This window comes from Melospiza melodia, chromosome 5 (assembly GCF_035770615.1).
Source record: "Melospiza melodia melodia isolate bMelMel2 chromosome 5, bMelMel2.pri, whole genome shotgun sequence".
In the NCBI taxonomy this organism is placed as follows: Eukaryota; Metazoa; Chordata; class Aves; order Passeriformes; family Passerellidae; genus Melospiza; species Melospiza melodia.
Window position 1 is genome coordinate 10,354,262 of NC_086198.1, and position 14,135 is coordinate 10,368,396.

The 14,135-nt window shown below is 41.8% G+C and overlaps 1 protein-coding gene across 2 annotated transcripts in view; it reads right to left on the minus strand.

The window, feature by feature from the left end:
- TLL1 (tolloid like 1) overlaps window positions 1-13,927 on the minus strand; it is a 124,255-nt gene extending 110,328 nt beyond the window's left edge. Inside the window, exon 1 of one of the 2 annotated variants that reach the window (XM_063156252.1) lies at window positions 13,371-13,927. In XM_063156252.1, coding sequence (XP_063012322.1) covers window positions 13,371-13,632 — 262 coding nt within the window. In that variant the 5' untranslated portion in view covers window positions 13,633-13,927. The remainder of the gene's footprint in view (window positions 1-13,370) is intronic. The other variant, XM_063156254.1, reaches the window with a different exon arrangement.
- Window positions 13,928-14,135: the final 208 nt, after the last annotated feature.

Genomic DNA, 14,135 nt, shown 5'->3' on the forward strand with positions numbered 1-14,135 from the left:
TTGTTGAAAAAATACACCTCCAGTAAGTTTCAGTATAGTGACCCTAAATACAATTTTTCTTCAGCCTTAAGTTCTGACTTCATTAAGGTGAATGCCACCATGCCATTCATCTCATTAGAAGTAACAAAAGATCCTAAGAGGAAGTACAGCCTAAGTGAAGAATTCAGCCTTATAAGGTTGCAGCACATAAAGCATTTAGTATTCACACATAAATGTGCCAGGACACAAAAGTCAGACAAAAAATGAAAACACTAATTTATCATAAAGGGAAAGAAACCCCAAAACACAGTACTTTCATTGGTTGCTGTGGGTCCCTGCCCAGAGCACAGCTCCCTGCTGTACAGCCCACATCATGGTCTATCCAACACAACCCAGGGTCTGTAACACATCACTGCTGCAGGTTCTTCCCCATCCCACATGCTGGATCTGCTGCATCCCACAGCAGGATACAAGGCAGTGCTATTTTAGCTATGATAGTCCAAAGAGATGAAATTCAAAGTTTGCAAGGAAGGTAGCTACCTTTTCTTAGGACCTCTCACAGAAAGAAAAAATGTAACAAACAATCCTGACACAAAATCTTTATAAGGCAAGGCATTTTACCAGGTGTAAGAGCTACTGAACAATCCACAGCAGTGTCCAAAAGCAAAACCAAAAGATCTGAGCAAGAAAAATTTATCCATACTTAACTGAACAACAGGCTGGAACAAAATACCACTAGGAATTTCAATATGTGTATCATTAATTAAAAGTCACTACTTTAGCAGCAGACAAACTACAGAGAGCAGTTTGATCTGCAGAAAAAAAAGCCTTCACAGAAATTTCTGCTGGAAATCATCTATGGCTACAGAAGGCTCAGTACAGGGTAATTTACCTATCATTTGCATCTCTGATTACCTGGCTTTGCCTGGCAAATAACCCATTCTCTATGATTTCTCTAAGCACCTATCCAGCCTTAAACACTGATACCTGTGACTCCTCAGGCAACAAGCAGGGAGAGAAACTAAATCACAATTGAGGAATCACACAAAGAATGGGAATGTTAACTTTTCTCAGTAGCACTTGCAAGTGCATCCAAAATCTCACCTAGGTCTTTGCTAATTTTGATGACACATCATCTGCTTGTTGGAAGGAGAAAAACATTTCTCCACTGATAAAACCTAGGATACTTTAGGTCAATGAAGACAAACCAGATTATGTGAGCAGAAACCAAGGGTCAAATAATTTTTCTTCTTCTATAAGATTATGTAGTTAGAATTAAGGATTACTATTTATGTTTATTTTTGTTGATTTTTTTTCCTTGTGGCTGATATTTAGTCTGACATTGCTCAAAATTAGGAAAGACAAAATATTTAGAAAGATTTGATTATGAGTAATTCAGGAAATTATTCAATTTCTTATACAAACTTGAACCTAGAATGTCTAGATCAATAAATCAGTAAAAATGCATTACACATGATGGAATGCTATACCATAGACCAAATAAATCTAAGACACATTATTAAAAATCTCAAAAAGTAGCCAAGAAAAATTAATTTTGTCCAAGTTGATAAAGATTGTCATGACTTGAGCTGGCTTTCCACATTTTTGATTTAAAGCACCATAGAATAGCTTGCATTTGTCTCTAACATTTCAGCTTTAGCTAAAAGATCTGCATATATCCATAAACACATTACTGATCTAGGAGGCATCTTTGTGTTTGGCTCTCTTCCATAATGCAAAGGGAAGCGTATGTTATAAATTCGCTTTACTCATGCTTCACTTGTGTAGACACACTGACTGTGATCCATCAGCATTACAATTCATATTTAATTCAGCTTCTTCAAAATTATGAATTTTGAAGATATTATGAATGAAAACATCCAAAAGCTTGGACTAGATTTCTGTATTTTCACCTGTATTTCACGTGTGAAAATGTTTCATCCTCAAGAATGCAGATAAACTGGAAAAAAAACAGGAAACCCCTCTCCTCCTCTCTCTGCTCTCTATTGCACCTGCAATTTAGTGATCAAAGGATCAAAAAGCTGTAGAAAATTAATATTTTCATGAATGGGAGAGATTTTTTTGCTTACTTCTTTTCCTTACCAAGTAACTCCACAAAACTCCATAACTAAAGCCAAGAACTTTCTTCAACAAGAATCCTCAGTCAAATCTAAATTCATTTATCACCTGCATTTCTCACTCTGGCCGTGATTTAAGTTCAACACACTGAAGAAACAACATAAGAAAGAAAACAGAAATTTTCAAACACGAAAGTAACAAACAGTATGGTTAAATGCAAGATTTGCACAGAGTTAGGCTATGTTCTAAGTTTACTCAGTTCTATACAGCAATTTAGAGCTTTTCCAATCCATCCAGACTACACACAGCTGTGGGGAAAAAAGTACTTTCTGCTCCCTTCTTATTTTGCCATTAACTAATTCTTCAATTTAATAAATAAATGGGAACACTAGTACACCTGTTCCTCCTAGTTTTCCAAGACCTCTTCATCTCCTAGCAGCCTCTGGATTAGAAAATGTGTTAATTTGGGGATATTGCAAATCACTGAAGATTTCAGTGCTTTGATTGTGATTGAATATTTCAGGGCTTGTCAAACTTCACCTAATGGTACATGATTGACACCAGTTTCACATGCCTGGTGTATTTTGTAACAAATGGTTTCTTATCTTTGACTTTACATTTCTTGAAATTATACAGATAAGGAACTGTATATGCAACTGCAATCATCACGTTTATCAGCATCTTGAGCCATTTATCAGATTGCCCAATTAATAGAGTATTCAGCTGTGACAAGAAGAAACCTATCTCAAAAGGTTGAGAAATTGTTGCAGTAATCAAAATCTAGTCTTATCCTGCAGCTTCTCATAAAGGGAAAAAAGAGAAAATCAGATGCTCTTCAAGCTGCTGGATTTTTTTCACACCCCAGTCCAGCAAGAAAGAACCTGTAATCACAAGGTCACTGAATGCAAGATTTCATGATACTCTTGTGTTAGTGATGACAACTACAGAAACTGGGGCAAAAATCCAACTGCCTTCATTGATGTGCCTGCAAAGCATGTGAGCACATGCATACAAGTACACAGAAGTGAATTACTCAGCTCTGCTTATTACTTATTCACCTATAAACATTATCTCTAAAGTAACTGGAAACACACTGAGTGAGTCCAATGGCCTCTAGGTCAGATTTACACACAAGTTACCTTGGCATTTGTAAGCGGGGGAAAAGCTAAAAGAAGAACAGCACCCTCTCAATCTGTAACACATGACTTCAAGGAGCCTCTATAGATAGTTCTACAGGCACCTTTACTTCCATGGTAGCTCCTTAGGTAGTCAGGTGAGTGTGTGCACACATGTGGTTTACAGATAAATGTGTACAAGTGCTTCACTGGACCCATACTGACAATCTACAAACACAGCTAAATGCAGCTTTCTTCTTGTATGCCTGCATACATTCATTTTCATCAGCTATAGTTGGTCAATGTATTTTCAGTGAAATTCATTCACATCCCATTTGAAATTCATTCACATCCCAAAACAGCTAAATTGCATTTATCTTTTAGGCATACTACAAGACATGAGTTTTTGAAATAGCACTTAAGGAGGGCTGAGGAACAAAGGAACTGCAACACTGGATCATATCCAAGGTCCTGTCTTTGACAGCAGTCACCACCAGCTGCTTCACAGAGAGAAACAAGAATTTGCACTAGGTAGACAGGCATAATCTTGCCACATATTGGGGTTCATCTTTGTTTCAAGCTACTAAATATTGGCTTGAACTCTGAAGCCTGAGGTATATATACACTTGAAAATCATTATTGTTACCATTACTAAATACCAGCCCTCCAGATACCCCTGCTGCCTATGTAAATGTCATATCATATAGCCAAACACTGACTCCATGGAATCCTTTAGCAGATTTCAATCAAAAAAAAGTTGCATAAAATCCCCATGTCTCAGTCTCTGTTTTGAATTTTCCACTTCAGAATTTAACAGACTAACAGAAGTAGAAACAAATATCTTCTATTTTATCTTCTTGTATAATTTCTGAAATTGTTCATGTTTATCATGTTCTTTCTCTTTCATTTTCTCTTTGCTAACTTGAACATCTTTTTACCCTCTTTTCATTAAACAGTTTTTCCAATAATGCAACCTTGGGGAAATTAAATAACCATGCAAGCCTGGTTCCTTAGCTGTTTACAGGCTGAATTAATGTTTTTTGTCTAAAGGTTTATTGTGGGTTTTTCTTTAACCATTTCTTTTCCAAGCATAAAAGATTCATCTCTGTAAGTTATCTGAATATAATGCAATTATGGCATATCATTAACAGAAAAAGAATTCCACAATTCAGTCCTGAATCAATAGTCTTGAAGAGTTCCATAGTTAAAGACTGAGCAGTTTATATTATGGCAAAAGGATGGGCTGACGGATATATGAAAGATCCTGGTACTAAAATGAACATCATAAAAAAATGGGTAACATGCCTTCAACATGGTGATGGCAATTTTTCATGGACTACACTCTTCATTAGAAAAGGGTTAAGCATGTTGCCTGAACACAAGATACCTGATTTATCCATTTGCCTATACATTTATACAAGGGATGAAGTACAGGATTATAAGTATGGGAAACAGTTGTAAAGTAAAACAGTTGTAAAGTGTGTCATAACCTACCTATAAATAAAGCTGAAGTAAGAGCACAATTGTAAGAGTAATGTTGAGTAAGGGAAAAAGGCAAGTACAAGTGAAAAAGTAGATGTATGCAAATCTGTTATAAATATAAGGACATTTTACCAGATGGAGAAATTGGGCAGTTCATCGTCATGTTCTCACACCCGCAGAGTTGTTCTAAAACTACTCCTCATGAAAGCAAATATAATTCACTCTGCAAGTAAACTGTTTAAATAAATCTTGATATTATATAAAAACCATCTGAAATTATTTTCTTTGCTTATCTGAATACATCATCTGGAAACATCAGAAGTTCTGCCTTTTGGCCACTCTTTGGACAATCACTGTGCCCTAAGCAAAATTCTTTATCCACTTTTGGGAAAGTGGAAAAGTGTTGAAGGTCTTTAGTGCTACAATGCCCATGACAGCAAGAACACAGCTGACTAGCACCTATTAAAATATCAGACATCAATAAAATTGATTTATTTTTGTTTGATAACAATTACACTTGTTATTAGGAATATATTTAACTGCTGCTGTCAACATGAAAATAATGTAATTCATCTGTGCAACTATTTTGATACAACCTCCCCAGCTGATGTCCTTGTCCCCTCACTTCTTACAAGAACTGATACTAAAGTTCCACCATACAATTTACAATATCCAGGAATCACAATGTGGCTGGAGAGGTATTGGCATCTTTCAAATGCAGCAATGTGTCCCTCTCACTCAGTTTCTGTAGGAAAAGACATGAAATTCACGAAGACAGCAAGATAGAGAATTTCCAAAGTCAGATGTCAATGCACTGAAAATTAATTTTAAAATAAACATCCTTCCTTTGCAACTTTCTGTCCTAATTTTGCTGGTTATTTCCTGATCAGGCATCACTTACGACCACCAAAATGAAGGAAAAAACTTCCAAATCAATTCTAGTCAATTATTGATGGACCTTTTTATCACTAGAGTATATATAGCAAAGAAACTCGTTTAATAAACGCTGCATATCCTATTAGGCATCGTATTTCACACGCCTCAAGAAAAAAATTAGGAGTTATTTTAGAATAACATTGATTTTTTGTCACTTTGGTCTTGAGAATCTCTGTTCTGTAATATTGAAGAGAAAACTCACAAACCTACATTTTGGAGCATTATTGCTCTGTAAGAGCTATCTGATTGTGCTCAAATATTTTCAAACACCGGATACTCATAGTCACTCAACATTTGCCTTTGCAGATCATTACTCGGGCAAAATTCCCCCCAAAAAGCCAAAAGTAAAAAAAAATAAAATAAAAGCCACCTGGGAGTGTCTGTTTGAGTGGGAGCTGCCTCTGCAGCAGCCTGCAGGAGCAATCACTCACATGGGTCACACACCAGCACTCTCTGCATATGTCCCCAGCACAGCCTCCACCTTCACACTTCCAGCTCAACCTGTTCTGCTGTGCTACTATTTATACAAAAGCAAAAACAAAAAACCTTTTATTTATAAAAAAGTAAAACCAAAAAAAACCTTTACACTCCAAGTACTTAGAGTACTCTTGCTCCTGTTGGTCAGCAAGGGGCTGTCTTCACATCAAATCTTGATATTTAGGTACGGGAGCCCAGCAGAGAAAAAAGGTGGATGTATGTTTCCTGCATAAACATTTGTAGCTGGATATTTCAGGATTGGCTGTGCAGTGCCTCACAGATCGTTGCAGCCCACTGAGCATCCAGCATGAGGCCTCTGAGAACATGCTGGTCACACACAGCCCACTCATCTTCCTCCTCCTCCTCGTTTCCAGCTGTGCTCACAGGTGCCCAGTTCTCTGCTACAGAGCTATCAAAGCACTAGAGGACAATCTTACAGAAAGCCTGATGATGAGCTAGAAGCTCTATTTGGAGGGAAAAACTGATAGTTGTAAGCAAGAGAATAACACATCAAGAAGAAGAGAAGAAGACCAATCAGGCAGCACAAGAAAAAGCTGAAAAACAAGTAAAAAGTGCATTTAGTGGAGGGGGAATGAATCCAGAAGCAAGGAAACTTGCCAAAGTAACAATGAAAGAAATTATAGGAAAATAAGTAGAAGATATACAGCAGACACAAAGAATGAATATGCATTAAAACACATTAACAGATTGGCCATTAGCTCTCAGCCAAGAAAAATATCCTGACAAGACAGAACTAAAAATACACAAAGATTTCTCTAGTCACACTTTCAGTTCTGTTACTCTGAAGAGATGTAGTAGGGAGGTGGAGAGAAGTTGCTTCTGGTTAAGAATGGGGGGAATGGACTGCATTCACTAATGACTGAAACAAGGAGGTTAGAAAGGTCCTAAAGAGGCTGAGAAAACTCTGAAAAACCCTATGAAATGTTGCTCATCCAACTGAAAGCTTTGGAAGGCCAAAACTTGGTTTTGCTCTGTGTAACACTGCTCTTAGAATTTATCTTTTCTATAGATACATAGTAGAAACAAAAAATAAATACTAGAACATATTTCTTAGGTTGAAAGCCAGACTATAAAAAGCTATTTCAGTTTAAGCATAAACACATCTTGTCTAAACAAAGACTAGAGATTTCTTCCATTGTTCATTCACTGTTATAAAATTTAGACTACAATAATGCATCCAGGAAGGGAAAAAAGAAGTCTTCCTCTCCACAAGGTTCCCTGTGCTTGTGAAAATCAGAAGTTGAATCTTCAGTCTTACAGCTCTTCCACTTTACAGACCATCTGTCACCACCATGCACCACAGACATGATTTTCTCTCCAAAAAGAAGTGAATGAAATTATGTCATAAGCCTATCAACCCTATTGTCCAGAGGGGCAATCAGAATGACATAATGCAGATATCCAGGTGTGGTGAGTGTTTCAGAGTTTGCCTTGGGGACTTGATTCCAAGCTCAATTAGATTTGTCAATTAGCCTTGTTTTGCAGTGATGTAATACTGCTCCTTGCAGGTCACTCGCTCGACACACAGGATCTGTATTCAGAAACAGACGCCTATGGAAACTGCCCTGGACATGAAATTGAGCCTTTGGTGTGGAAGGACATTCACAAAGTTAGAACATAAAACATATTCATTTATTGTAGTTTTCCCAGAGCTTCGTACTGAATTAATCTTTTCAATGAAGCTGAGGAGGAAAAGAACCTTATGTTCTCACAAATCTCTTTCCAAGGTGTCGAGATACTACATTTAAGGGCATAAAAGATAAAGTAACGGTGGAGAATTCTGGGGGGGGGGATATGCAAAAGCTACATTTCTCAGCAGTCTTATTTACCCTATAAGTTTATCCACAGCAGGATGGAAACCAGTTGGGAAGACTATTCAGAAAAGCTTGTTTCTCTCTCAGCTGCCTACACTATGCATTTACTACATGAACAGTCACAGTTCTGTCAGTCTGGCAAGTGATATTAGCAGCACAACCTCTATATTAGTACAAACTGCACAATATAGCTTTAAGAGTCTACTACATGACTAAACTATAAATATGAAAGACCTCTTTTACCTAAATCATGCAACAGATTCAAAATTTAGAATCAGAGGTTTTAGGAATTTTCCTATTACCAGAATGCACAATTAGAATGCTTACAACTGAACACACGTCCCAGAGCACAAGAGGGAAGCTAAAATAAAAATGTAGCAGTATAGAATGCTGCTGCTACAACATCAGGAAACAATAATTAGACTGCAGTTACAGATGACACTGCATAATAATTGTACTCAACATTTACTATCAATCTTTCCTGTTCAGCTATTTTACCAATAAAATATATTATTAGGTTAAATGCTTCAGTGATGTGGGAAATACTAATTTTCCTGCTACATACAGTCCAAACTTTTTTATTATTATTTATAAAAGTGCAAAGTAAACAAAGTAGTTCCTTAGATTCTCACAGGAGGGAGAAATGGAGATGGTACAGTCAGTCTTAATTTTCTCTAATTCTCAAGCAGGCAGGCATGCATACACACAGAATTTGTTCTTAGCCAAATAACTGCATGCTAACCAACTTTCAAGGTATAAAGCTTTAAATTTAATTGCTTGTTTACAATATTCTTTTTTTGACATTTTTATCTAGCTTCACTGAGGGGAAAAAACATAAGAGCAACTCATGCATCATTTGAAAGGAAAAAAATCCCAATTAACTGGGTTTTGGCAGGGGGAGTAATCCAAGCTAATGGCAGTGAAAACTGTAAAAGTTTCAGTGACGTCCTCCTTGGGAAAGTTTCTCCTAGTACAAGACAAAATTTCTAGTGCAAATAAACAGGCCCACAAAAGGGAAAAATAATAGTCCAAGGAACTCAACTTCAAGCTTATTCCCCAAACCTTTAACATTTGTTTTAGGAAGTGAAATACCTCACAGAAGAAATGCTAAAAGAGACTTATCTGAGGACAGTCAGCTGTCCAGAGGCTGAAACAGACCTCAGCACTGTAGCTATACAACAGAACTAAGACTTCTTGCCTAATCTCCCATAGTTCATGGTATTTTAATTGGAAGACCACACCAGAGTACACCCACCTTTTTTATTTGCTTTACTTTGTTTTAGGAAAACAAAGTTTTTGAGAGAACAAAACAAAAGCCTTCAAAAAACCTTGAATATCAACTAAGTGCAGGCTATGAACAAGTATTACAGGATGGGAAATCATTTTTCTAGCCATCTCACTCTCTATGTTTCTCAGCAGATATCCTGAATAAGTCATAAACTGTGGTAAGAATGGAAAAAAAGAGAAAAACCTCAGGAATCTACAAATAAATAAAGGTGCATGCTGCAATCTGAAAAGTCTGATGATGCCCCTTGAAATCTAACCCAGCATTTTCTCCTTTGGAATGATATCTGATTATACAAATTCTGATCTATGTCCTTAGACTATGGCATGCCCAGTTTCACATCTTCTGACAAATTACATCTTGAGGATGAACTAATGCCTTACACTTGAACTCACAACGGTAAACACAGAGGGCAACATCCTGCAGAGAGACACAAGGAAACACCCGAGACATCAGAAGCCCAGAAACTGCGTTACATCACATCCCGCTGCTACAGTGTGCCAGGATCTTGCTGGAAGGAGGAGCAGCGTGACCCAAAATTCACACACAGGTTAAAGGTCTGCAGACAAACCTACGGGAAAGCACACAGCTCATCAAGTTCTTCTGCACGAGGTCAACAGCTTCCTTCCAATGGTTGTCTCCCCAACAGCACCACAGCATTTCTCCAGGCCCTTCTGTTCCCTGAAGCTCTGGGGCTCCCGATGTGCTGGCTTTACTACTGAGACTGTACTTTGGGGTTGCTGCATAAAATAGCTGCTGTTTTCGATGCAAATGGCAACATCAGCTCCAGAAACACCTCCTAGTTCTACAGGGCATCTGACAGACATCTGTTATCTGTAGATTTTTCACACAGTTTGAAATATTGTAATAAAATGTAGTTTTCAGCTCTGTAGCATCCCGCACTGTGGTGCACCTGGGAGTTTTAAGTCAAAGCAACAGTGTGATTCTAGGCACATCCACTAAAATGATCCCTTCCTTGTGAAAAAGTTAAAACACACATATAGCACCCATAAAAAACCCCACAGAATACCCATAAATAACCCCTCAGAGGCTGCCACGTTGTGTTTCTGGCAAATTCTTTCCATTTTTTCACAATAAAATGGAGAAAAGGACCTACCAAGAGAACATTTATTCAACAGGTATCTATAAGGAGCTATAGAATTATAACTTCATCTAACTATGGATCTCATGCCTCATGTGCAGTGCTTTCTGTCACAAGATTGCAAACGTAGTCTATTCAGTAAAAAACTAAGCAGCAAATACCACTCACTAGAGAAAATTTGAATGCAAAGAACTTCTAAAATACAGGTGAAACAATCTTGCATCAGAATATTTGGGGGTAGGTCAAATTATTCTAACATGTCAAAGATTTTCACTAAAGTTTTTGAAATAGGTAAAACCTATAAATGACTTTGGTTGCCTGCTAAGCTGCAGAAACTCACTTCTATCTGGTTCCTAACAGAAAACACTGACCCAACTGACCAGCCAGAACAGCTTAAAAAAAAAAAAAAGTACTTTTACAGGCTCAGCTGCAGGCCCTCAAGACGCAGTAAAAGCAGGTGTTAATTATATCTACAAAGCTTGCATACCTTATCTCAGCAAGAATTCTCTTATTTTATCCTGTTTCCTTGCGCATAGAGTGACACACAAATTTGAGTGTGAACGTCTCACACCCCTGAGTGTTAAGCCTGGCTTTGTCCTTCTACAGGGCCTCACTGTGGAGCCCATCCTAATGGCAGAGATCAGTAAATTTATTCCTGGGAGCCCAAAACCCACCCCAGATGATAAGAGCTGACCTGGGGAGAACACACGCTTGGGCTGTGCTGCTCAGAGAGGCTGAGCACCCGCTGCTCCCAGCATCTTTGATCAGGCACTTTACAGGCTGAGATTAATGGAGCCTTTAAGGAAGGTCTAGCAGGAAAAGTAAATTGGGAAATACTCTTGGAGGATTAGTTTCATTGATATATAGAGTTTTCAATTTTTTATTAAAAAATAATGGGTACATGGTACACACCCAGCGTGCAGCATTGGGGCGCATTTTTATTTCTGAAGAACTACCACACTCTAAGAAGCAAATTTTAAAAATAGGTTTTTTTACTAGATAGACATCCTCAAAGTGACAGCTTTTAAGACTAAGAGGACCTACACACAGGTAACTCTTCATACACCTACATACCTACCCATCTCCTGTCCCTGCAGTACCTAAGCTCCCTATACTTGCGAAGCAGCACAAGTAAGAACTTCAATAAAATGTTTCCATGGGCCAAATTTTCCAAACAAATGCTTCTTTCTCCAGGCAAAACAAAGTGATGGCAGAGAATTGGCAATGCAGATCAAATTGCAGTCTCCTACTGTTGTCTTTCTCTCATGCATAACCTCAAAACACTTAGTATCATGAATTATAATTGCTAATTATTCCCACTATGAAACAAGAATCCCACAGCAAACTGAGAGTAAACAGGCATTTCTCATTATATGAAATGATGCATATGAATCTTCTTAAATAATTACAGACCAGAAGAAAAGGTTAACAATGACCAGTGACTTATTTGTGAGTGCTAATTGAGCAAAAAATAATGTTTTGATTGCAGTTGCTTCTGTTCTTTTCGAACTTGAACATTCTTCAGCTGTAAGCAAGTCAGACCTAACAATTCACACTTAGGAACAAAATATTTTTTTGATTAGAAAAACAGAGTGTCTGCATATTTGGCATATATGTACACCACACATTCTCTTCAATAAATTAAAGAAAACCACACAGATATAGAGAACACAACCTTTGGCTGAACTAGTTTTCAGAATACAAAATAACTAATTAATGCAAAGGAGACTGCTAGAAAACTTGAGCGCTTGTTTAACAATAGAGCTGTTGGGAATGGACAACCGCTGCTGCTGGTAACACCTTGGGGAGGATAAAAAAGCATCACCGAGATACACACGTCTACTGAAATACCAGCGAACCCGGTTCCTGAGGTCAGTTCTTGTTACTGATAACTTCAATGGGTGAAGAATTGTATCTGGCATTAAAGAGGCTGCAGCCCTAAATCAGTAGGATAAACATTCTAGAAAACCACCGTACAAAGCAAGAAGAGGCTGCACCTCAGCACAGCGTGGAAAGGGATCTGTCAGGCACCGAGCAGGCGGGAGGCACCACGGCACAGGCTGCGGCACCCCTCGGCACAGGCTGCGGCACCCCACGGCACAGGCTGTGGCACCCCACGGCACAGGCTGCGGCACCCCTCGGCACAGGCTGCGGCACCCCTCGGCACAGGCTGCGGCACCCCACGGCACAGGCTGTGGCACCCCACGGCACAGGCTGCGGCACCCCTCGGCACAGGCTGTGGCACCCCTCGGCACAGGCTGCGGCACCCCACGGCACAGGCTGCGGCACCCCACGGCACAGGCTGCGGCACCCCACGGCACAGGCTGCGGCACCCCACGGCACAGGCTGTGGCACCCCGGCCCGCAGCACCACCAGCCAGGTTCTGGGGGCGGGACGCGGGGGCTGAAAGCCCGGCAGACAGACAGACAGACAGTCACGGCCCCTGCGCAACCCTCCGCTCGGGAGCCGCGCTTATCGCATCCACCTCCACGGGGCGGCCGGCGCCGAGGGCCCGCCCCGGCCCACGGCAAGGGGCGCCCGGCCGGGAGGGAGCGACAGGTTGGGATGGAAGGAGGCGAGAGGGCGGCGGAGGCGGCACCCGCTCCCGGCGCGGGGGCGGGCAGGGAGGGCCCCGGGAGAAGCCGCCACCCTCCGGCGGAGCCCAGCCCGGCCCGGCCGCTCCGTGTGCCCGGCTGGTGCTGCGGGGCGCGCTCCCGCCTCGACACCTTCGGGCCCCGCCGAAATCTCTCTGCAACTTGCATGGCCCCTCGGCCGGCACGACGTCCCCGGGGCCGCGGAGCGCTGGCGGCCGCCCCAGCCGTGCCCGCCGCCGCGCCTCTCCCAGCCCGGCCGGAGACCGTAGGGAAGTTAAGTGGGAAGTCCCAGAAAAGCAGGTCCCGGGTACCTGCCCCAGCCAAGGCGGCTGGATGCCGGGCTCCGGCTGCGCTCGCCGCCGCTGCCCCGGGAGGGAGCAGGTGAGCCCGGGACTCTCCCCACACGCACCCCGCGTAAATAAAGCCAGACAAAGTCACCATCTGGGGAGGGGGCGGGGAGCTGCATTAGACGTGGAAGTCACTTACCAGCTTTGCAAGGATCCTTATAATCTATCGCCTCGGCTTTATCCTCTTCAGTGAAATCGTAAGTGTAGTCATAATCGAGGCCAGAGCAGGAAGAAGGCTTCCCGCAGACAGTCCACCCGGCGAGCCACAGTGCCATCCTCCAGCAAAGCATCTTCATCCTCCCTCGGGCGGAGAGGTGGCGAGCAGGGCGAGGGTGAACTAGGCAGCCGGCTCTGCTGTCCACGCCGGCTTGGGAAAGGAGGGTAAGGGATGGAGAAACCATAGGTTTTGGGGGAGGATGGTATTTTTTTCCTTCTCCACCTGGAGGCTCTTCCAAGAGAGACTGTGCTCCCTAGGTAGCCCCAGTCAGACGGGTGCGACACAGAGTGAGGAGCATGAGCGTCGCTTCCCCCCCTGCCCCCTCGCCGGGGAAAAGTCGCTGGGTGTGTGGGTGGGCGCAGGGGGTGGACTCAGTCCGGGAGATCCTGTCTCTCAGGGCTTCCCCTCGCCTCTGTCAAAACCCAGCCAAACTTCCCGCGGAGGCGGCGGCGGTGGCGGCTGCTGCCCGCGTCCCGCTCCGCGCCCGGCCCGCGCCCCGCTGCGCGCCCGCCGACCCCGGTCCCGCTGGTGCTGCCAGAAGATGGATCCGGGCTGCACATCAGCAAACTACCTCGGGGAGAGGGGGGAAAAGAGAAAGAAAAAAAAAAAAAAAAAAAAAGAAGGAAGGGAAGAAAAGGGAGTGGGGAGGAGGGAGAGGGAGGTGGGGTGCACTACAGCAAACCGCGG